This window comes from Pseudonaja textilis, chromosome 6 (genome assembly GCF_049901715.1).
Source record: "Pseudonaja textilis isolate UNSWEBS1 chromosome 6, rPseTex1.2, whole genome shotgun sequence".
NCBI classification, from domain to species: Eukaryota; Metazoa; Chordata; class Lepidosauria; order Squamata; family Elapidae; genus Pseudonaja; species Pseudonaja textilis.
Genome location: NC_141995.1, coordinates 54,281,818 through 54,307,582, shown reverse-complemented (window position 1 = coordinate 54,307,582; position 25,765 = coordinate 54,281,818). Strand labels below are relative to the sequence as shown.

General features: G+C 41.6%; 1 protein-coding gene across 4 annotated transcripts in view; it reads left to right on the top strand.

Moving 5' to 3' along the window:
- The first annotated feature begins 1,080 nt into the window (after nt 1-1,080).
- TBC1D19 (TBC1 domain family member 19) overlaps nt 1,081-25,765 on the top strand; it is a 69,722-nt gene continuing 45,037 nt past the window's right edge. For 2 of the 4 annotated variants that reach the window (XM_087936588.1, XM_026699871.2), the window contains exons 1-8: nt 1,081-1,308; nt 8,213-8,285; nt 11,041-11,086; nt 13,920-13,995; nt 18,565-18,639; nt 18,736-18,799; nt 20,437-20,483; nt 23,847-23,957. In XM_087936588.1, the coding sequence (XP_087792714.1) occupies nt 1,207-1,308; nt 8,213-8,285; nt 11,041-11,086; nt 13,920-13,995; nt 18,565-18,639; nt 18,736-18,799; nt 20,437-20,483; nt 23,847-23,957 (594 nt within the window). In that variant the 5' untranslated portion in view covers nt 1,081-1,206. The remainder of the gene's footprint in view (nt 1,309-8,212; nt 8,286-11,040; nt 11,087-13,919; nt 13,996-18,564; nt 18,640-18,735; nt 18,800-20,436; nt 20,484-23,846; nt 23,958-25,765) is intronic. The other 2 variants (XM_087936590.1, XM_087936589.1) reach the window with 2 other exon arrangements.

The window sequence follows — 25,765 nt, the reverse complement described above, 5'->3', positions numbered from 1 at the left end:
AATTTTCTCCACAAAAAGTGAATTAGTTAGGAAACCATTCTTGGGTTATAATGTTGTTTATGCCAAATTCGAAATTTGGGCTCTCTTACTTACTGAATTGATATTTTTTCTAAGGCTTTCAGCATTGATCTGGATTACTGTTTGCTATTTATGACTATTGGCAATCTTTATTTGATTCGTTAAACTATATTTTCAGTTTAATAGGAACAATTGCTTGCATCATATTTTCTGTTCTTTTACAAGCTTAGTCTTTCTTGAGTATACATTTTTTTTTCATTTATCCTGTTTTGATGTTTTTTAAGCAAACATATTCATACAGTAGTTAGGATATGTGCACCACTTTCTTTTTACGGACAAGTAAATCCACCAAATCATATTCATGAAGTAATTGCAATCTGAGTTTCTGCAAGATGGGTAGTACATAAAAACCGAAGGAACTGATAAATGAATATAATTTCTCTTTCTCAGATTAATGACCAATTTGCTTGCTTGTTCCAATTTCTTGTTTTCCTTTCTTTGCAAAACTTGTGTAGAGAAAAGTTTCCCTTCACCTCCATTGAATCTTTTTTTTATTTAAGAAGATAATTGTTTTAAAAAGAGATTGGACAGCCATTTATATTGACTGTTTCCTAATATGATTTGATTGTCTATTTGTACCTTATGACTATGCTAAGTGTTGTATCTTATGATTCTTGACAAATGTATCTTTTCTTTTTATGTACAATGAGAGCATATGCACCAAGACAAATTCTTGGCCAATAATTCATTCATTCATTCATCCATCCATCCAGAATGGTATATAGGGACTCCTGATCAAGCAAGGATTCTGAATATATTCCCAAAAAGGCCGGCCCTGCCAAGTTACAAAGCCTTTTATTTGACACAGGTTGATTTTATATGGACTCTTTTAAAAAAAGAGACGAGAACATGTTTCTGAGTCTGCGTGAAATGATTTTAACAGTCTCTCCCTCTACAAAGGAATTCCCACGCTCGGTCGCTTTGCAAGCGGGAGGAACGTGGCTTTCCCGGGCGGCGTTTCCTGGGGAACTCCTCCCCACCGCACCTGCCCCCCCCGCCGTTGCCCGGCAACGCCGAGGCAACTCGCTGGGGTTGCGCCTAGACTGGGCTGGGCAGGAGCGTTGCTGAAATCGGTCCCCCGTGCGGCAACGGCCGAAAGCAAAGGGCCCTCTTTCGTCCGCGGGAGCCATGCTAGCCGGCGCGGATGACGGTCTCTCCCTGACCATCGCCCAGATCGTGGAGAGGCTGAAGGGCTCCGGACTTCACGCCCAGTTGGAGCGGCAGGCTCGGGTGAGGCGGCTTGAGCCGCGCTTTGGGTTCCTCCTCCCCGCCGCAGCCTTTTTCCTGCCCCGCCCCGCCTCCCCTCCTTGCTTCTTGCCCGGCTTTGCGCTCGGGCGGCTCTTTCTCGGCTGCCCTCTTAAGAATAACGGATGGATATCTTGGTTACTTGCTGCCGGTGCATGCATGCAATTGCAGTGTCTTTTAAAAAACTCGCTGCCTTGCAAAAATGATGACAATGATAATAGTGTCATTTCCTCTCAATTCATTGCCATAATAATTAGAATACTAAATACGTTTTTTCGTCCTAAAACATTCATAATCTGTTCCCGCTCAATTCATTGGCATCATCATCATATATTTTTCATCCTAAAGCACTTATAATCTGTTCCTCTCAATTCATTGAAATAATAATCATAATAATAAATTAAAAATAAAAATAAGAAATTGTGTGTTATCTCAATTGTAATTGGAGCCCTTGGAGCAATATCCAAAGGGCTGCCTTGCTATTTGGAAATCCTGAAATTGTCAGACTTGAATACCCTGATTCTACAAAAAACCACGCTACTTGGAACAGCTTATATCCTCCAACGCTACCTTAACAATTCCTAGGTCCTTGGTTAAGATTCGAGCTATTGAGCTACCAACCAGCCCCAGAGGCTGTGAATCTCACAAAAGATTAACCAATAATAATAATAACAATCTTTTTCATCCTAAAGAACTCATAATCTGTTCCTCTCAATTCATTGCAATAATAATAATAATAATAATAATAATAATAATAATAATAATAATAATAATAATAATAATTTTCATCCTAAAGCACTCATAATCTGTTCCTCTCAATTCATTGCAATAATAATAATAATAATAATAATAATAATAATAATAATAATAATTTTCATCCTAAAGCACTCATAATCTGTTCCTCTCAATTCATTGCAACAACACTAGTAATAGTAATAATAATAAATACGTCAAGAAGTTGCAGCTTCCTGCTGTAGCGCCAGCAAAGCTGCAAAAGATGGCGCTACTTGGAACATCGTACATTTTAAGAAGAGACTTGGTTGATACTGGTAGCATCCCGTATCAACCATCAGAGCCAGTCAATGATATTTGTGATACATTTTTAAATGTTCAGTTGACTGAGTTTCATGTTTAATGAATAAAAGATAATAATAGTAATAATTATTTTATTATTATTATTGTAAAACACTCATAATGTTCCCTCTCAATTCATTGCAATAAAAATAATAGTAATAGTAGTAATAATAATAATAATATCCTCTTGACTGCAAAAAAACACCCTAGTTGGAATTGTCTATGTATTTTTTTTTTAATTTTTTGTCAAGCGATTATAAGATAACAGGTATAAGTATAATATAGTTATGAATGCATGAAATCGATACATATAAGAAAAATAAAAAGAAACAATAGGACAGGGATAGTAGGTACATTGGTGCACTACCTTAATAGCTCTTAGGTCCTTGGTTGGGACTTGAATTGTTAAGTTTTTACCAGTCCCAGAATTGAATTGAAATTAAACAACAACAACAATGATAATAATAATAAGTGCCTTGGGTGCAATCCCCAAACAACTGGAGCGCTACTTGAACACCATAGGCATTGACAAATTCTCCCATCAGTCAACTGCAGAAGGCAGCTTTACTTGGAACAGCTTCCATCCTGAGACAATCTCTGTAACCCCGACAAACATCTGCATCTGCCTATCCCAGACCCTTGGTAAAGGCTCGATAGGTAGACAAAAATGCCAAATCCAGTCTGAATATCTGGCAGACTGTGCAATGATCAATAATAATAATAATAATAATAATAATAATAATAATAATAATAATAATAATAGATATTCATTGACATTGCAATACCAGGTGATACATGAATTGAAGAGAAACAAAAAATAACAAAATATTGGGATTTGCAAATTGAAGTTACATTAACAACTATGGAGGAAGAAATCAGTAGTAGTACCAATAGTAATGGGAGCTCTTGGAGCAATACCCAAATAGTTGCCTAGATACATGGAAATTTTGAACTCATTAGACCTGAATATCCTGACTTTGCAAAACCCACCATACTCAGAACTGTCTATATACTCAGACACTATCTTAATAACTCTTAGGTCCTTGTTTAGGACTTGAACTGTTAAATTTTTACCAGTCCCAGACTGTGAATGGAATTGAAGATTAAATCTGAAATAATAATGACAAATAACTTTTCCTTCCCAATGCATTAATGATTTGTTCTTTCCAATTCATTGCAATAATATTACTGCTAAATATATTTTGCCTCCTAATGTATTCATAATCTGTTCCCTCCGAATTCATTGCAATAATATTTCCTCCCAATGCAGTCGTAATTACTTTTCTTCATCCAAATTCATTACAATAATCACCATCAGTCAATCGCAAAAGGCAGCTTTACTTGGAGCAGTTTAGATCCTGCAGTGATTAACATTAAAAATTAACTATCTAGGCTGCATGGGGGAAGGATATGATTCATTATTTTTGTGATCTTCCTACCCAGGGATTTTGGTCAAGGCTTTCATGGAAATCATAAGATTGCCCATGATAAGATTGCCAATGATAACAATAATATCATTTCTTCCCAATTCATCCATTGCAGTACAGGTAGTCCTCAATTTACAATAGTTTATTTAGTGACTGTTCAAGTTACGACGTCATTGAAAAAACTGACTTATGACCATTTTTCACATTTGCAACTGTTGTAGCATCCCTGTGATCATCTGATCAAAATTCAGATGCTTGGTAAGTGACGACGTATACTTACTGCCCCATCTGATCCTCTTCTGACAAGGCCAATTCAATGAGGAAGCCAGATTCACTTAACAACGGTGGCAAAAAAAAAGATTGGAGTAAAACTCACTTAACAATCTTGCTTAGCAAGATAAATTTTGGGCTCAATTGTTGTAAGTTGAGGATACCTATAGTTGGTATTCTCAAGATAATATACTTCTGTCTTTCTCTTCTACTTGACTGTTTCCAGCTGTAAGGGTTAGGGTTCAGGATGGTATCAAAATTAGAATAGATGGATGTAAGCAGTCTTTCCTTCTTCACAGACCCACTCCCTTCGAAAGTGATTTGTTCAAATAATGATTTGTTTGAGCCAACTCTACTTCGTAATGTAAGTCCATATTTTTATAAGATGCATTATAGAATAGAATAACAGAGTTGGAAGGGACCTTGGAGGTCTTCTAGTCCAACCCCCTGCTTAGGCAGGAAACCCTACACTACTTCAGACAAATGGTTATCCAACATCTTTTTAAAAATTTCCAGTATTGGAGCATTCACAACTTCTGCAGGCAAGTTGTTCCACTGATTAATTGTTCTAACTGTCAGGAAATTTCTTCTTAGTTCTAAGTTGCTTCTCTCCTTGATTAGTTTCCACCCATTGCTTCTTGTCCTGCCCTCAGGTGCTTTGGAAAATAGCTTGACCCCCTCTTTTTTGTGGCAGCCTCTCAAATATTGGAAAACTGCTACCCTGTTTCCCGTAGTCCTTCTTTTCGTTAAACTAGACATACCCAGTTCCTGCAACCGTTCTCCGTATGATTTAGCCTCCGGTCCCCTAATCATCTTTGTTGCTGATAAGATATATCATAAAATTAGTGTGGGAATAATACTTCCTGAGTAACCGTAGAGGAGCTTAGGCTGAAGTATTTTATTTTTTATTTTTTTGTATGAAAAGGGCTGAAGTATTATTTACCAGCTTGCATTATGCCTGAGTCTTATGGATTATTCAGAATTCTAAATATTTTATAGAGTATATAAATATTAATACTGTATAGAATATATAAAAATGGCCACTTAAATGTTTCTAATGTACAATAATCCTGAGCATTCATTTGTTTCCAGATTCTGTGTTCAGAAAGTCTAATATGCAGAAACCTACTGTCACTGTCTGAGTTAAGACTTGCTACATGGCAGTATTGTGTCAGTACATTCATGCAGATTATTAGGAAGGACATCTAGCAGTGTCTGCTTGTTCTTATAAAGCTTCAAGCTGTTTAAAGTATAAAGCAAAGACACATTTATTTTTCCTTAATGTTAATTTTACCATATTTCATTTTTAAGATGTATAAATACATTAGTCTATTTGAAGTTGATAATAATACATTTAATATATTGAGTTAATTAGATTTTTATGGACCAGCATAAGAAAAGTGGGGTATGACCATTAAAAAAGCATCAAGGATCTAAAAACATACAAACTCTATATGCATATAAACATATAGATACGTGTGTGTGTGAAGAAAAAAATGTAGAAGAAATACCTGGCAAGGAAGTATTTTCTTACTGTTGTGACATAAATTGTATTTCTACAATTTCTATATTAAATTATAGAGAATATTCACAAATAGAGAGCAGGCAGGTGGATATTCAGATGGTTGCCTCTAATAAAAAGTATATATTTTAATACTACTATGTTTTTTGAAAGACAGATATAATTGTGGAACTATATTGCCTATTTCTTTATTATAGGATACTTAATTTCAATTGTTGATTTTTGAACTATTAGAAATTAGAATCTGGTAATATTTAAAATAATCTACATATCTGTAAAATAATTGAGGATTTTGTTTTAAAATCAAGATTTTTTTTTTTCATTTGAATCACAAACTATTTTCCCCCCAAGTATACCATTCACTTCAATCTTCTACTCAGGAATTGTTATCTGAAATAAGATACATAATTTCATCAGAAAATCAATATTGACATGTTAATGTTTTATAACTTCCAATGTAGATTTGTAACCATATCTCTGTACAATTTACTCGGTCATAATTTAGCACTAGAAAAACCTCTAGAAGCGAGGAAATTAATTTTGGCAAATTGCATACCTGAAAGATGAAACTCCAAAGCCATTCCAGATTTTTTTTTTTTTTTTTTGGTAATGTCTGTATTGTTTGATGGGCTTTCCATTGCTGTTTTTCCTTCACAAATCTCCTCTGGTAAAGTTCAGAATATTCTTTTTGACTTCCTAATACTGACATGCACAGACACTAGTACAGGTGATCCTTCACTTAAAATCCATTCATTTAGTGACTGTTGAAAGTTATAGCCGGCGGCACTGAAAAAATGACTTTATGACCATTTTCACACTTACGTACAGGGGTGGGCTTCAAAAATTTACAAAATCGGTTCTCTGCCGAGTTGCTGGGTGGATGTGTCCATGGTGGGCATGGCTTACTCAAACTCCTGCATCACTGCAGAGGGGCATTTTTGCCCTCCCAGGCTCCGGAGGCTTTCCTCGAGCTTCTGGGAGGGTGAAAACAGGCTCTGGAGGCCCATTTTTCACTCTCCGCAGGCTCTGGGGGCTTTCCTCAAGCCTCAGGGAGGCCCATTTACCCGCTCCCTGGGCTCTGGAGGCCAGAAATGGGCCCAAACCAGTGAGAACCCGTAGCAGCTCCACCCCTGCTGTCATGTGATCAGAATTCAGACTCTTGGCAACTGAATCCTATTTATGACAGTTGCAGTGTCCCGGGGTCATGTGATTCCCTTTCGTGACCAGTCAGAGGTGGTCTTTGCCGGTTCTCCGAACTAGTCAAAATTTCCGTTACCGGTATGCCAGAACCGGTCCGAACCATCTGAATACTACATCTGGTCCTCACAGTTGCAACAGTTGCAGTGTATCCACCGTTCCATGATCAAAATCCGAGCACTGGTAACTGTTTCAAGGCACCTATGTGTGAGTTGGGCAGCGTATATAAATTGGTTTAGTAAATAAGTGCAATATTTATTTACGATGGTTTGCAGTGTCCCAGGGTCACATATCTGCAATTTGCCACTTTCCCAGCTGACTTCTGACAAGTAGTGTCATTGGGGAAGACAGGATTTGCTTAACAGCTTGCAGTGATTCACGTAACAATCATGGCACAAAAGTCATAACATTGGACACAACTCAATATTATAATAGCCTTGCTTAGCAATTGAAATTGTGTTCTCAGTTGTGGCCGAAACACGTTTGTATCTGTGTTTCTTTTTATTATCTCATTCTTAAAGTGCCTTCTTCCTTCATTTTTTGTTTGGTTGTTTTTGAGGGTCCTTCTAGCTACGTGTCATAGAGTACAGAAAAGTTCAATACTTTAATTAAAAGTTCAATATTTTAATTTTACTCAAAGAAGTTGTCCTGGTCTATATGTGAATATAATATACATTGAGAATGGACCATAAACCTTCTGTTATACTATATGTTTGAGTGTGGTGGCTGATATGAATATTTATTTCCATGCTAGTTTAGTAAGCTAATAATAGGCTGGGTGTTAGGGCTCCGACAATCTACCCGTATTCGAATCATGAGTCTCTAGCTGCGTCTCTCAGAGTTTAAAAAAAAATCATTTATTAGGAGTGAACATGTGGCATTACCTGGGTGCAGCTGACACTGAGACACATCATTCATCTCACCCTTGACCCTGGTCTTCCCCCCACCCCCTGGATGTATATTCTCCAATGGGACACATCCATAGCCAAGAGTCATCAATCATGCTCTCCAGTAATAATCTTGCATGCCAGAAGCTTCCGCCGCCTAGCAGTTATCTAAGGTATGCATTACTCTCCCCACTCCTTTTCTGCTGACAACTCTGAAAGACCAGAGAAATATTTTTGAGTTGACACTGGGATCTAAAAACCCCTTGACCTTATGCATCCAAATTGAGATTGCAACTGGCATTTGTCAAACCAAGCTAACTTTCAAATGTTGAGTGGTAACAGTGATCCATAAAACATAGGTTGTTAGTTTGCGTAGCTGATATATCCCAGGAAAAATTTAAAACAGTGCCTTTGTTTTCAATTGTAGTTTTTGCGCTTTTCCTAATTAAATATCAACCCTAGTGATTTCTGAAGGATGTTGACACTTCTGTCATGTTTGTCTTTCTTGTTAGCTCAGTTTACACAATCCAGAGATTAAGCTACAATCCCTGAAGGAAGATATTAAGGAATTTCTGAAGACATCAGGTTTGTGTTTTTTATTCATTACATTTAAGATTTTGGGTTTTAGTAAGTGCTGGATATTAGATATGGTCCATCTAATTCAGGTTAATTTTCAACAGACTAATAAACAGACTGCATTAACTGTAACAGCTTTATCCTTATTCTCCACTAACAACCATGGGGTCCAAGCAGTTATTGTGCCAATCTTCTGTGCAAGCTTTTTGAAATCTCTTCCTTGCTGTCATGTCCCTGGTGGAGTCGGACTCTGAGGAAGAGGAGGAACAGCCGACGGAGTGGAAGCGTGGCTCCGGAATTTGTGGAGCAGGCTGGGGAAGGGCAGAGCCCGGCTGAGCGGTCAGAGGAGGACCCAGGCCCGTCCCCTCTCCATCCTAGGGCATGCAGGGCGGAGAGACAAGGGAGAGACCTGGTCTAGCCTGGAGGAGAGGGCCTTGATCCTCTTCATGGGCTGCAGCTGTGACAACTGGATAAGAGGATGAACCTGCGTACTGGCAAACGCTGGAAACAAAGCATGGAAATATCTCTAGTTTATGGTTCCTCTCTGAGTTTGGTGTCCTTCCCAGTGTGTGTTATCTGAGGATGTCCTCCAGCCCTTATCTTGCCCGGTTTGTGTTGCTTTTTTCCTTCTTCTTGTAACTGTTTGTATGGGAGTTGTTGTCTTCCGTCAAGAATATTTGGAGCTTGGAAGCAAAGTGAAGGAATAAAAAGGGCTTCACCTGTTTTCTGTGACTGTGTTTGTTTTGTATCCCACCCTGGGTCATCACACTTGCTTTAAGCAGCTTGCTAACTGAACTGCTGAATGTCTTCTTATGCTACCTGAAATTTCACAGGCTGAAATACTGTCTTATCAAGCAAATATATATATTCACGTTCATGCTAATATCTCTACCTTGATCCTTTCAACTGCCTGAAAGTATGTTGCCCTTATACAGGTAGTCCTCAACTTACGATCACAATTGAGCCCAGGATTTATGTTGCTAAGGGAAACATTTGTTTTAAGCAAGTGTTGCTCCAATTTACGACTTTTCCCATCACAATTGTTGACGGAGCCAATTACCGTTGTGAAGTGAGCAACACGATTGTGAAATGAATCCAGCTTCTCCGTTGACTTTGCTTAGTCAGAAGGTTGCAAAACGGGATCCCCTGACCCTGGAACACGGCAATGGTCGTAAATATGAGTCGGCTGCCAATTGTCCGGATTTTGATCACGTTGACTTTGGGGATGCTGCCATGATGGTGAAAAATGACGATCAGTCACTTTTCTGTCAGTGCCGTTGTAACTTAGAGCGGTCACTAAACGAACTGTCGTAAGTTGAGGACTACCTGCGCAGCTTAATATTGCTAGCCAGGAAACTCCTGTTTTACCTTCCTAGTTTGGCTTGGGGAAGATGGCAGGCCAAAGGAGAAGGAGTCGGCAGAGAATGGGATGGTTAGATATTGTCATCACGCAATGAATATGAATTCGGGCACGTTCCAGGAAGCAGTAGAGGAAGAGGGAGCTATGGTGTGCTATGGTCCATGGGGTCGGGACGCATCGGACACGATGTAACAACTGAACAACAACAATTTTGGCTTGGACTCCTGCTGTTCTGACCTAGGCTTCCCAAAAGCACAAAGCCGACTCTTCGTCCTGATAAAACCCCTTTTATTTAGGTTAAAATGAATTCCCCTCCAGAAAAGTCCCGACCAACAGTCTTTCATGAGATTTCACAACTACAGACCTTTATCACGCTTGGAGAGCTGCCAGGCCAGTATCTTCCAAACGTCACTCTGTAGCAGACAATATTTGGCAAGAGGTCAGGAATAGATCTTCACCCCAATGACTTGAACTAATTGTCTCCTGCAAACACCCCTCCCCTTTCGCTTCTCTTTATTCCCCATGGGAGGGGCCATTCACCGTCCACCTGAGCCTTTACTCCCGAGTCGACCCTTGTTCCTTAGCTGTTCCCTTCTCTTGGCAGCTCTGCGCATGTGCACGCTGGGAACAGGCTCCAGTTGTTCTTCTGCCCCACTGATCTCCGACTCCGAATATCTTGGGGTTCAGCGCAATGCTGGAGTTGCTTCTTAATACGTTCTTGAAGTCGCTTGTACCTGGACAGGCAAATCAGAGGTGGTATTCTGCAGGTGCTGACCAGTTCTGGAGAACTGGTAGTGGAAATTTTGAGTAGTTCGAAGAACTGGCAAATACCACTTCTGACTGGCCCCGCCCCTATCTATTCTCCGCCTGCTGAGTCCCAGCTGATTGGCTGGGTCTTCTTTTGTTGCCCTGCACAGGAGAACGGAGCTGGAAAGCAGGTTAGTGGGGTGGGGAGGGAATGGAGATTTTGCAGGAACCTTCCCCTGCCACGCCACGTCCACCAAGCCATGCCCACAAAACCGGTAGCAGAAAAATTTGAATCCCACCACTGAGGCAAATAGCCAGTGGCTTCTGTATGACACCAGACTCCAGAATGGCATAAGGTAAGTCGGAAAGGATGCTTCAGGACATAGGAAGATTGTGTGCAGTTGTCAAATTGCCTTACTGTGGGCCTCTACTTGGAAATCAATTCACTTGTCTTTGTATTGGTCTCCAGTACATAAGTTATGTAAATGTTTTAAACAAAATTAGGAATGTACGAATTACATTCTGTGCTTTCATGTGCTTTTAATGCTAAAAATTCTTTTTCCTACCCATCCCTTTATTCTCAAGTTTTTAAACGTCCCAATTATGAGTTTTTCTAATCTTCAGGTGTTTTTTTGTTTTTAACTCTTATTTTGCCAGGTTGGGAAAAGAAGCTGCACAATGCTGTTTATAGAGAAATCAGTATGTGAGTTTTGTTTCTGTCTCAGTGTTGGTAAAACTTTTGCTTCATGTTTGCATGCCGTATTTCTTGACTCAGAGGTCCCTGTGTTGCCAGCCCACTCCCCTTTGGTGTAACCTTAATGGGGCAACCTTGGGTCCCTACAGACCCAAACAGCAAAATGAAAACAAATGAGTAATAAAAGCAATGCAATAAAATTGTGGGAAAGATGGATTTCTTGGAACAAAGTGTAGCTATAATGTGTTCCGACCCAGCTTCCCAAACACGACAAAAACCTCTGACATGAGCTGAAAAGATTCCTTTATTGGGAATGCCGGCAGCCCCCAGCAAAATAGTTTTTCTCTCAGTCTGACAAGTTTGTCTATCCGGAAGATGAATAGCTGTATTTATTTCCACCCCCTGCCTTTTACCCCCAAAGCTAGGGTGGGGCCTCGCTGGCAGCAGTGGCTCTTCCTTCCCAGGAATCAGCCCATAGATTTCCACTGCTCTCCTCTCCTCTGCCTTCTGTGTATCCGCATGTCAGGCACTGGACCCAGCTGTTCCTCTGCTTCCTCATCAGCCACCTCCAGACCGGGGGGCTGTTGACTCTCCATCTGGGGGCTGATGGACGGCCCAGGCTCTTTGTCTGTCTCTCTCCCTCACAGCTGCATTCCCACTTCGCTCTCCCAGAGTGCCTTGATGCACGTCCCGACTTTCACTCCGCCTCCTCCTCCTCCTCTGATTTGGCCGCTGGAGGGGCCGGCGGCCGACAGACCACAACATAACCTTCTTCATTTCTCCCCTGGATTCTGTCTGCACCTCTTCAAGCAAGATATCCTGTTTCACAGCTTGGGAAACCCTTGACTTAATGTGTACAGGGAGTCCTCAGCTTAACAACCACAATTGACCCCCCCAAAAAAAATTCCCATTGTTAAAGTGAGCTGTGCCCCCATTTTATGACCTTTTATGCCACGGTTGTTAAGCAAATCACTGCAGCTATTAAGTGAATCTGGCTTCCCAATTGAATTGGCTTGTTGGAAGCCGGCTGGGTAGGTTACAGATGGTGATCGCACGACCTCAGGAGAGTGCAACTGTCATAAGTACATGCCAGTAGCCAAGAGCCCGAATCTTGATTATGTGACCATGGGGATGCTTGCAGCGGTCATAACTGGCCCTGAGTTACTTTTATTAGTGGCGTTATAACTTCAAATGATCGCTAAGCGAATGGTTTGTTATGTCGAGGACTGCCTGTATGGCATTTGTTTCCAATGCAACTCATTCTGGGTCGAACCCATTCGTGCCTTCTAATTTGGGTCATTGAGTGAGGACTTCATATGGCTGTGATTTATGATTTATTTGCAGGCTTCCCCATTGGCCTTGCTTGTGGGAAGTTGGCAGGGAACATAGAATGAATTGTTCGTTGTTAAGTCTTTGAAGCGATTTATCCATTCTCGATATTTCTCTTCAATTTTATCCTGTCTTATGGGCTTCATGCTCATTTCAGTCTTGAAATTTAAGTATCATGCATTGTAGCCTCTTAGGGTTGTTAATTAAGAGCTTCTTCATTTTGACCTCTTAATGGTTTATGACAGGGGTCGCCAACCTTTTGGACCTCAGGGACCACTAAACTCATCGTTTTAAATCCCGTGGACCAGAGACCCTGGGAAAATCCCTTCAAAAGTCTGTAGGAAAGTTCCCCACCCCGTTTTCCTACCAATCGATCGTTATTTATTTGGGATCGCAGGATACCGTCTCCAGCTCCGTTCCCAGGGGGAGAGAGAGAGAGAGACTTTGGGCTTCATGCAAGGAAAGCAGCAGAAGCAGCAGAACTCTTTCTTTCTCTCCCCCAAATTCCACCAGAAACGAGTCTTTGTGAGACTTGTCATGCCAGTGCAGCCTCTTGGAACAGAATGCCTTGCAGGGCCCCAAAGAGTCATTTCTGGCGGAATTTGGGGGAGAGAAAGAAAGACTTTTGCTGCTTTCCTTGCATGTAGCCAAAAGCAGAAGAAGAAAGAAGCGGAAAGTGGCCAGGCCAGGCGTGTGGGTCGAGGGAGGCAAGTTCCCCCCCTCTGCCCTTTCCCCCTCCCCTCACAATCTCATGTTGTGCACAATGCAAGCGACGCAAGCCTTGAGTTCCCATGGGCCATGTGGACGGCGCAATCTTGTGTTCCCGCACAGCCTCGATTAATTGCTTTGGGGGTGACTTTTCTCTGTGGACCACCAAAATTTTCTCATGGACCACCAGTGGTCCATGGCCCACTGGTTGGCAAACACTGGTTTATAATATGGTTGCAAAACTATCCTGTCTTACCCTACCTTGTTGCCAGGATAAACAGTGAAACATAAGTGCCTCTAGCAATATTTCACAAGGCCATAGATTGATCAGGACACCATGTATTGAGAGCCGTGGTGGTGCAGTGGTTAGAATGCAGTTCTGCCATCTGCCAGCAGTTTGATTCTCACTGGCTGAAGGTTGACTCAGTCTTTCACCTATCTGAAGTCAGGAAAATGAAGAACCAGATTGTTGAGGGACAGTATTCTGATTCTGTAAACCGCTTAGAGAGAGGTGTAAAGCACTGTGAAGCAGTATATAAGTGCCGTGCTATATATTGTGCCTGAAAATTTATGTATCTCTAAGAAAAATAGGATCTATAAAGATTTGCTTAGAAATGTGGGTCTAAACCCAGGGTCTTCAAACTTGGCAAGTTGAAGACTTGTGGACTTCAACTCCCAGAATTCCTGAGCTAACATGACTGGAGGAGGAATTCTGGGAGTTGAAGTCCACAAGTCTTAAAACTTGAAGTTTGAAGACCCCTGGTCTAAACAGTACTGGGACTAAAATATTTTTTTTTCCTTTTAGGTTTCCTTTGCCTTGTTCTCCATCAGTGCCTCCTGAACACATCAAGGAACCTTTGGTTTACATGAGAAAAGCTCAGGTTTGATGTGATTAAATTTTACTGCACATGCTGAAATATGGGTATATGCTAAGAAGTATTTGACCCAACTATGCCAGTTGGCTTGGGTCCCCAAGGGGGGAATATCACACTGGAGGTGGCTGATGAATGAATGAATGAATGAATGAACAAATGAATGAATGAACAAATGAATGAATGAATAAAAAAACCCCTACATCCTACTCCCTCCCTCTCTCCCTCCATATCTGTTAATTGCAACTTCACCTGAATTGTAATTCTGTTTGTATTGTTTTTAGAAATGTTTTTTTACGGTTGTATTGCTTTTAAAGCTGTTATGCCAACCAGAGTTGCTTCGAAGAAGATAAGCAAATTGAATAAATAAATAATAATAAATACATTCTTGCTGAATTGAGTGCCACCAATCTCAAGAATAGAATAAAACGAATAGAAGGGACGTGGCGACTCCGTGGCTAAGACACTGAGCTTGTCAATCAGAAAGGTTGGCGGTTCGGCGGTTCGAATCCCTAGCACCTCGTAATGGAGTGAGCTCCCGTTACTCGTCCCAGCTTCTGCCAACCTAGCGGTTCGAAAGCAAGTAAAAAAATACAAGTAGAAAAATAGGGCCACTTTGGTGGGAAGAGAACAGTGTTCCATGCGCCTTCGGCATTTAGTCATGCCAGCCACATGATCACGGAGACGTCTTCGGACAGTGCTGGCTCTTCAGATTTGTAACTGAGATGAGCAACGCCCCCTAGAGCTGGAAACTACCAGCAGTTATGCGCAAGGGGAACCCTTTCCTTTACCTTAATCTCAAGAAGCCATGCTCTGAGTAAAATCTGGTTTTCAGATCCACGAGATACGTAGTGGCCATTCCCAAACAATCAACCAAGGCAAACTCTGCATCTTTCACAAACGAAGCAAGCCCCTTCCCCCTTTAAAAGGACCAAAGGTAATCCTTGATTTACAATAGTTCATTTAGTGACTGTTCAAAGTTACGACGAAACTGAAACTGGTGTACTGGTGAAACTGGCGTATTATCTGTACCTTTTTTTTTTCGTATATTGCCTATATTTAATGACCACAATTGAGCCCAGAATTTATGTTGTTAAGTGAGACATTTGTTAAATGAATTTTTACGACCTTTCTTGCCACAGTTGTTAAGGGAACCACTGCAGGGGTTAAATTAGTCACTTGATTGTTAAGTGGATTGTTAAGTGAAATGGGCTTCCCTGTTGACTTTGCTCGTCCGAAAGTGATCAAATGACCCTGGGACACTGGCTGCTGTCATAAATATGAATCAATAGCCAAGTGCTTGACTTTTGATGGGGATGTTGCAGTGGTCATAAGTGTGAAAAAATAGTCATAAGCCCCTTTTTGCAATGCCATGGTAACTTTGAACAGTCGCCAAATGAACTGTTGTAAGTCAAGGACTACCCATATATAGGACTCTCATTTGACAGTATTGCTAATTGCCCAGAGTCATCTGTTTGGGATGGGCAGCCATATATATCTGTGAAGTGAATAAATACTGGCATTCTTGTGACTTTAACCTTCTTTGTGTTACTAATTAACCCAACCAAGGCTTATAGTTGTAATGCAATGCCCAGTCGATGTTATGGCATTATACAGAAATTTAGGCCTTATATTTTTATCATGGCAACATATAGTCACATCTGGGAGTGGTGCGGTAGCCTAGAGGCAGGGATGGGCTGCTACGGGTTCGCCCGGGTTTGGGCGGACCTGTAGCTAATGTTATGGCCGGTTCGGCAAATTGCCAAATTCCACCCCACCCAGCCCCTCCTACCCCACCTTGCCCCTCCCTGGAGCCTCCACGTGGCCCAATTTGGATGCAAAGTAAGTGCAGGGCCCACTTGGAGGCTCAGGGAGTGGGGGGGAAAACAGGCCTCCCGGAAGGCCGGAAACGGACCCATTTCAGGCCTCCAGAGCCTGGGGGAGGCAGTTTTTGCGCTGCCAGAGGCTCGAGGAAAGCCTCCGGAGCCTGAGGAATGCGAAAACGGAGGGCCTGTGTAGTGCAGAAGGCCGACTAGGCCAGTGGTGGCTAACCTTTTTGGACTCCTGTGCCAAAAATTGTGTGCGCGCTCGCATTCACGCACTTGCATGCCAGCACCCAGAAGGCAATGCGCGCGCCCCCCTGAGCATGCGTGCGCGATTCCCCCCTCCACTGTGCATGTGCGTGCCTCTCAGGAGATTTTTTATCCTGTTTGAGGCTTTTTTCAGCCTCACGGAGGCTCGAGGGAAGCCTTTGCAGGCCGAAAAAGGTGCCCATTTTGTCACTTCCAGTATTTCCGGAAATACAGGAAGTGATGAAACAGGCCTGTTTTCGGCCTGCAAAGGTTGCAGAGGCTTCCCTTGAGCCTCTGGGAAGCCCCAAAAGCCCTCAACATGGTTGAAAAAATCAGCTGCGAGGTGCGCGCATGTGCAGTGAGGTAAGTTTGCCTGGGGCTCGCGTGCCTGCACAAATGGCCCTGAATGCCACCTGTGGCACGCATGCAATAGGTTTGACATCACAGAACTAGGCCATGCTCACCATGGCCATATGCCCACCCAGCAACCGGGCAGAGAACCCGTTACTGAAATTTTTGAAGCCCACCCCTGCCTAGAGGTGGAGCTCTCACCTCACAGTCAGAAGGCTGTATGTTCAGTACTAGGTCAAGGCAGAAACTTCTCTCTCTGGGCACACTGAGAAGATATCTGCTGAACAAAACTCCACATAGGTGACAGGAAGGGCATCCGGCCATTAAAACATTCTGCTAGTGCTCAATTCAGTTGCCCAGACTCCACCCCTGCAAGGGATTATGGGGTCGTTAAAAGATGATAAGGATGATAAGTCACATCTGAGAGTGAAGAATGTATTATTAGGGTAATGTTGAAAAGCAGTTTACAGTAGCTGGAAAAAGATGTTCACAAAATCCTAATCAATTAATGCCATTTCATCGATAGGACAATTTGAACAAGCTGACACTTTTCCACTTAAGCTCTTATTAGAGTAGATGTGATAATATCGGCCAGTCAGTATATCTGAGCATAAATATTTGAAGATGACTGGCAATAAAAGCTCAAGACATTTCTGGTTTTTTGCAGACAGTTAAAATGAAACAAACCAACAAGCGCGGCATCAACATATTCAGTGAGCACATGAAAAATTAGTCTCCACCCATACTTGCTACATTAAAGCATGAAAAAGAATAACATATATCACTTTGTATATTCAATAGTTAGGTTAATTGCAGTTCTGTAAACTCCATGCCTGAAAACTCTTTTCAAAAATATAATAAGACATTGCTGGATGAAAAATAAATAAACCAATGATCCATAAATGTAGGTGCACGGTGTTACCTGGGGTGAGTAATAAATTGTCCTCAAATGAATTGATGTGTGACAGTTCCATTACATTCCCCCATTTTTATTACCTAGCTACATACGATACCTATGAAACAATCATGTCAGATGGTTATATATATTACATAGGTGTAACATTATTCTCTAGATTTTTCTTTTTAAAAACTGAGGAATTGCAGGAAAATAAATTCTCAAATGGACAATAAAACAAAAGAAGACAGGGCTGTCGCCACCCAGCTACCCTGCCTACTCCCAAACAGTAATTGAGACTATTCCATTCCTGTTTTCTTTCACAGGGAAAAAGTAGCTATTGATACCCATCCATCCATATTTATATCTATCTGTCTGTCTGTCTGTCTGTCTGTCTGTCTATCTATCTATCTATCTATCTATCTATCTATCTATCTATCTATCTATCTATCTATCTCTGTCATCTGTCTACCTCTCTATTATCTGTCTGTCTGTCTATATCTATCTATCTATCTATCTATCTATCTATCTATCTATCTATCTATCTATCTATCTATCTATATCTCTCTATCCATCTGTCTGTCTGTCCATCCGTCCATCCATCCATCCATCTATCTAATCTATTTATCCATCCAGATCTATCTAATCTAATCTAATCTAATCTAATCTAATCTAATCTAATCTATCTGTTCCCCCCTCTGTAGATATCTAGATATACTGGTGTGTGTGTGTGTGTGTGGTCATTTTCCCAATCAAAACTTGGGCAGGATTTGTTCTTTTTTAACAGACACACACACACACACACACACCAGTGGTGGGATTCAAATTGTTTTACCACCGGTTTGCTAGGCGTGGCTTGGTGGGCGAGGCTTGTGGGCGTGCTTTGCCTAAAGCCTGTGCAGAGTTTTCCCCACACCAGCTGAGGCCTGCAGCGCCAATCAGCTGAAAGGATAAAGAAGAGAAAAGCGCAGGAGCGGGTGGCAGGGACGATCCTGCGTTTTTCTCTTTATCCTTTCAGCTGATTGTCGGAGGATTTTTTCCCCCTCCTTTCAGCTTGATTGACGGCTTTTTTTAAACTACCAGTTTGGCTGAACCGGTCCAAACTGGTAGCATACCACCACTCACACACACACACACACACACACACACACACACACACCGGTATTTAAAACTTAAATGGAAAAAGAAAATGAGAAAGTATCTTCCAATTGGACATTATAATTAGGAGGAAGATGACTTGGTTTCTGTTTTCTTCTTCAGGCAAACTGGGAAAAACGTATTTTGAAGAGCCTAAACAGCATGTGTATAGAACTTGGCATTCCGTTATCACAGAAGGTACGTTTTATTTGCCGCTTTTCCTGTAAGCATACAGTTTATCGACAATCTCATGTACATTTGAGTTGACTGCACCCTGTTTCTTGTGCTCTACAGAGGCCGCTGGGTGAGCAAAAAGAACTTTTGAATAAATGGAATGAAATGGGGACGGAGGAGCCAGGTATTTGCCCGCCTTCGTTATGAAAATTAAAATCATGCTCAGTATATACGCACTTTGAGAAGAGAATATGCAAGAGAAAGACAAGAAACACCCCACTACCCGAAAGGTTGAAGATAACAAAAGCTTTTTCAGAAATCTAAATTGTGCTTTTCTTGTTTGTCTCCTGTTAATAAGCTGTTTGGAGAAAATTCTCTTTATCAATTTTCCTTGCAAATCAAACTGTCCCTTAAAATACAAACAGCTCATGACGGTATTGCAGGCAACAAAAACAAAGCGAATGAGGTTACAACCCCTCTATGCAAAGTTAACAAATTAGGTGATTGGCTACTTGGATTTCTAAAATGTTTTATGGCTGAATTGACAGGGCTTAGGTTGTGTCTCAAGCCCCTGGGGATGTATTTAGGGAGGAGGGTTTTGTGCTGGTCTTCATTGACGACATAGGCACATAAAATGTTTCATTGGGTTCATTTATTTATTTAAAAGATTGGTATGGCCACCCATCTTAAAACAAATTCTGGGTGACTCGCAATAGCCATAAAACTATAATAATCCTAAAATGGGTCGGCAACCTTAAACACTCAAAGAGCCACAAAGATCCAAACTGGAAGCCCCCTGTTCAATTCCCCCACCATAGAGTTTCCTCATAGCTTGGTGTCCTCCTTCCTCTGCTGACCAGAAGTCTGGTTTCTCCCCCAACACCTCCAACACCCACCATAGAGTGTGGCGTCCTAGTGTGGTGTCCTTTTTCCTCTTATCTGTCCTAACCGAAAACCCTATCATGGAGCCAATTGGAAAACCCGCTCCTTGCCATAGAGGACTCTTCCTGGCGCGCCATGCTTCCCTCCCCCCAACACCAGAAGCTTCTCTCAAAATTGTGATGATAGGGAGACGCAGCAGAGGGATGAAAGAGCCACATGCGGCTCCAGAGCCGCATGTTGCCAACCCCTGCCCTAAGAACTATATAATTGTCAGGATTTAATGGACTTCTAGAAGATTTAATGATCTGCGGATCCCATTTCTATCTTGTTCCATAGTCCACGTATCAATAACTTTTTTTCTGGTTCTGGGCAAGTATTCTAAAATATCATGTGTGTTAACTCATCTCTCAAAAGAGTGCACAGATATCTTGATTATTCCAACACATGTTATCCTTTAATTTTAAATGAGATAAAATAGACCAGCCTCAATTAGTTAATATTTTTGTGTATTATTAGTTTTCCCATTAAAGAAAACTTTCTAAAAGTTGTCCTTATTTATTTATTTATTTATTTATTTATTTATTTATTTATTTATTTGGGCAAGCGATTATTAGATAACAGGTATACGTATAAACATGGTTATGAATACATGAAATGGATACGAATAAGAAAAAAAAGAAACAATAGGACAGGGACGGTAGGCACATTGGTGCGCTTATGCATGCCCCCTATATAATTACATTATAATGCCCCCTATAATTACATTAGTTCTTTCAATTATTCTGCATGAGATTTACTCCTTGGAAAAATAAACCTGGAGGTTGTTTTGAACAGTTATTAGAATGAGGATGAAATAATAATATTTGATTATTATTATTACTGGAATGTATAGTTCAAATAGCTACAGAATATTTAGGGTTGAATAACTTTATATTTCAGATCTAAGTCTCTTCAGGCCAGTTTACGCACCTAAAGATTTTCTTGAGGTAAGTTTTTGCAAAAAAAAATGGATTGGGTTTTAGTTTTGGATATGCATTTTTTTAATCCAATAAAATCTTGTCGTTCCTGAGAATGGATCTTTTGAGTCATTAGATTCACAGATGAGCTTTAATGCAATCTTCAGTATATTGCACTTTACTGTACATGGTAAAATTAGGGGATCATCTATAGATAGCCCTCGACCTAACGACCACATTTGAGCCCAAAATTTCTGTTGCTAAGCAAGACAGCTAAGTGAGTTTTACTGCATGTTACAACCTTTCTTGCCACAATTGTTAAGTGAAACACTGCATTGATTAAATTAGTAACACGGGTGTTCAGTGAATCTGGACTTAACTGGTCAGAAGGTCGTAAAAGGGGAACATGTGAGCCCAGGATGCTGCAACCATCATAAATATGAACCAGTTGTCAGGCAACTGAATTTTGATCCTATGACCATGGGGATGCTGCCATGAGTGTAAGTGTGAAAATTGGCCACAAGACACTTTTTTTCCAGTGCCGTTGTCTCTTCGAACAGTCACTAAATAAGAGGTTGTAAGTCGAGGCCTTAAAATATTTATGATGTGTTCCTCTGAAGGAAGGACAAAAAAAGCATTTCTTACATTGCAAAGATGTGTCTTGGCTAACTAGCTTAATACTTGATTTTGTTCCCCGTGTGATTAAAAAAGGTTTCTGCGTAAATATCATTTCCTGTTTGCTGGAAATGTAGACTAAAGCTACCAAATCTAAGCTGCAAAAATTGTTGTGGTCTACCAGTGGCTAGTGGAGCTGGAAGCAGAGTCGGACAGTGAGGAGGTTGGGGAGTAACCTGGGCCAGTCTTGGAGGGTGAGGAAGGTTCGGACGAGGGCTCTGCATCAGAGGCAGAGATGGGGCCAGGGCAGGCTGCCTTTGGAGTTGGATAACAGTGAGGCGGGGGAGCATCCGGAGCCGGTTCCCAGTCTGCACATGCGCAGAGTTGCCAAAAGAAAATAACAATTACGAACTAAGGGTCGATGTGGGAGTAAGGCCACAGGTGAACGATGAATGGCCCCTCCCATAGGGATTAAAAGAGGAGCAAAAGGGGAGGGGACTTTTGCAGGAAATAGTTTGATCATTGCAGCAATGTGAAGATCTGTCTGTGCGTCTCAGAGCCTCTGTGCCGAGTCCTTCCTTGTCAGCACTGCGTTTGAAAATATTTACTTGGCGGCTCTCCAGGCTAGATGATGTCTGTGCTCTTAAATTAGACCCTTGAAAGACTGTTTGCCAGGCCTTTGGCTGAAGGTGAATGCAAGAAATTCACCTTCGTTTAATAAAAGGGGTTTTGCCGGGACAAAAAGTCTGCTTAGTGCTTTTTGGAGAAGCCGAAGTCAGAACAAAAATTTGACTCTTCTTATTGCTATTAATAGCCATCTGTGTAGTTTTGCAGCTTAGAGCTGATAGGGGTTCCAACACAATTTACGCCAGCCACATTTTTGTGCCCACTTCTCTGTGGGCTCCCCACTGCAGTCAACCCACCATTGGCGTTTATGCTTGGCGGGCCCTTCGTTGGCATTCCTTCCCCAGCAGTGATCTGCCGGCCTCCTCCCACAACTTCCTTCTCCTGGCCCGTTCACCAAGGGACACTTGTCCCTGGGTGTTTCGATGTGCATTTTGATTTGTAGCCACGTCCCAGCTGAGGGGGAGCTCCAGGCCCTGGGCATCCGCCAGCCCCGCATCCTGCGCAGGAGGAGGGAAAGGAAAGGAAAGCACAAGTCCCAGCCATGCCTAGAGCCTCAGTTGCCCTGTGGGGAGAGTTTGTGTGCAGGCGGACCCTCCTGTCCTGAGAGACCTCGTGGGAGAGGAAGGGCTTTCTAAAAAACAAAACAAAAAACCCAGAAACGGTGGCATGGGAAGATAAAATGATTCAGTTTAAAAGAAAAATTACAACGTTAAGTGCCTCTCATTCTTAAATGTGCAAGGAAACCTGGATTCAGGGGACAGGGAATGTCATGCCCTTGACAGAGTCAGATTCTGAGGGAGAGGAGGAACAGCCGACAGGGAGTGGAGATGTGGCTCTGGAGGTTGTGGAGGAGGTTGGGGAAGGGCAGAGGCCAGCTGGGCAGTCAGAGGAAGAACCAGGCCCATCCCCTCTGCATCCTAGGACATGCAGGGAGGAACGGAGAAGGAAACAACTTGGCTTATGAGAGAAGAAGCGGCCATGATCCTCCTCATTGGTTGCAGCTGGGGAGAATAGTATATAAGAGAGACGGTTAAAACACAGCATTGCCAGAAGCAAAGTGTGTTTAATTTGGGCTGAAGTTATCTTGGTTGGCGTGCTTCCAACAGGCTGTGCCTTGTTATCTCCTTGAATTTGGTAATTACTTATCCTAGTCCGTTGTGGAAATTTCTTCATTTTAGTTTGGTTTTTTATTTCACCTCTATCTGCTCATTAAATTCGGACTGTATTGCTTTCTTTTGAAGACTATTTTTGAGTAAGTTTTATCTCCAACTGAAAATTATTGAACAGTGGGGCCAAGTTGAAGGCATTAAAGGACATTTATTTACATTTTGGATTTTGTTACATTTGTGTGACACTCCAAGTCATCATAGTGAGGGCTGTACAATTCTCAGTTGGAAGAAGAAAAAAAAAATGACACGGACCAAATCTGAGGAGAGCGTGTGCAGGCCGCTTCTCCCTGATAACAGGGTTAAAGCTCCAAGGGCACTTAACATTTTTATTTCCTCCCCAAACCGAACCGTTTTAGCTTCTCCCACCATACAGGCTCTGTTGTTGTTGATTTTTCGGGCAAGCCCTTCCTCTCCAGGAACTAATGAGGCACACATGGGTCTCCAGCAAAGGGAGGGACAGCTTGCGTGTACTTCCCACGAGGCTGCCAAGGCTCTGATTGCGGCCAGGGCTCGCGCTCTTCTTTTGGCCTCCTGAGCAGAATGCAGGCCGATGGATGCTGGTGGGGCCAGAGGTCCCCCCCCCATCGACTGGCTACAAATGCAACCAGGCCATGGCAGGAGTGACTGCTGGCTGGGCTGCCACCCCTGCTGGTCGGGAGGGGGGACATGTCAGGTATCTGGGACCCCGCTTAATGTCAGGTACACTGAAACGCCCGGGCATAAGTGTCCCTTGATGTATCGGCCAGGGGGTGGGCCAGGAGTGCTGGCAGACTATTTCCAGGGAAGGAGGGCCTGATGGAGGGCCTGCCAAGCATAAACACCGGTGATGGGTTGCCTGAGGGGGTCCCGTCCACCCCCTCGCGGAGAAGTGGGCACGAAATCTGGCCAGGGCAAAATGGTCACGTTCTGTTAAGGTGGCTATTTTAAAATAATTTATTTACTTCTTACACATGTATAGTCAATTCTAGTTCTCTTGTTAAAGGTGCTGATGAACCTGCGCAATCCAAATTATGACACCAGCGAGATGCCTAATATTAGAAATCACTTGGGACTAATTCAGGTCCCACTGAACGTGAAAGATATACCTGACCTGGTAAGCATCCATTTCAGCTTCTTCAAAAATAGAGGACAGCCATTTCATTTAACAGTAGTCTACTGAACTCAGTGGACCTTACGTATGAATCCATATGTATAAAAAAATAGTCAGGAGTGTCCGAGGCACAGAAAACCTTTAGAATATTAAAAAATAAATACGATACAAAGGCTGAAATGAGGTAATTGTTCCCTTCTGGTGCTTTTTTGTATATGGAGAAAGAAATATTTTTTGCTTCCTGTTTGCAGAAAATGAAAAAAATGGTGGGGGTGGCAAGGCTGGGCTGAATGAATTAAAATAAAAAAGTAATGATCTGTAAACTGCCAATGGGGAAAATGTGATCCTTGAATCAAAATTGTAAAGTTTTTTCCCCCCGTGCCATCACTCTGCTAAACAACTAATTCCCACAACACTTTCACACTATCTAGAAAGGCAATATTACCATTATTGTTCTCATCTTCCCTATTACCTATCTCCTTATCTTCTTATGACTATAACTATGTTGCTCGTATCGTATGACTTATATTGTTTTATTTAGTATCTTAGTGTGATTTATGTTGATCGCTTATTATCCATGCCCATCCCTAAGCATTGTATCTAATGTTTTATGATGAGTGTGTTTTTACAATGACTATGATAATGATTTGCCGCACATGCATATTATTGTATGTACACTGAGAGCGTATGCACGGGAGACAAATTCCTTGTGTGTCTAATCACTTTTGGCCAATAAAGAATTCTAAATGTAATTCTAAGTCTAATTCTAATTCTGTATATGAGAATTGCTGAATATTCTTGATACATGAATTTTAAACCCCCTGCTGTAAAGGATTATTTTTCACAAATGACATTAAATAAAATTCTAGCCTATAGCTCAGAGGTCTTCAAACTTGACAGCTTTAAGACTTGTGGACTTCAACTCCCAGAATTCCTCCTCTAGTCGTGTTAGCTCAGGAATTATGGGAGATGAAGTGCACAAGTCTTAAACTTGCCAAGTTTGAAGACGCTTGGTCTGTGGTAAAGAGCCTTCCACATCTATCTGTCTGTCTGTCTGTCTGTCTATCTATCTATCTGTCTGTCTGTCTATCTATCTATCTATCTATCTATCTATCTATCTATCTATCTATCTATCTATCTATCTATCATCTATCCATCTATATCTATTTATCTCTAATCTATCTATCTCTGTTTCTCTATATCTATCTCTATCTATCTCTAATCTCTCTCTCTCTCTCTCTTTATCTCTAATCTATCTATCTATCTATCTATCTATCTATCTATCTATCTATCTATCTATCTATCCATCCATCCATCCATCCATCCATATCTAATCTATCTCCATATCAATATTTCTCTATCTCTCTATCATCTATCTAAAAAATCTGAAAGAATTTAAAGCAAGGAGTCTTAAACTTGCCAAGTTTGAAGACCCTTGCTATAACTGGTAACTAAGTGATATATATTGCAGTGCAGCATTCACCTTGGTGTAAGGGTGGTCCTCGATTTATGGGTGGTCCACGGATTTCTGTGGCTAAGTAAGACATTTGTTAAGTGAACTTTGCCCCACTTTACGACCTTTCTTGCCACAATTGTTAAATGAATCACTGCAGTTGTTAAGTTGGTAACCTGGTTGTTAAGGGAATCTAGCTTCCCCGCTGACTTTGCTTGTCAGAGGGTCATAAATGGGGAGCACATGACCCCAGGATATTCCGTCATAAATAGGAGCCAGTTGCCAAGCGTCTGAATTTTGATCATGTGTCCATGACGATGGCGCAATGGTTGTAAGTGTGGAAAACGACCACGTGTCA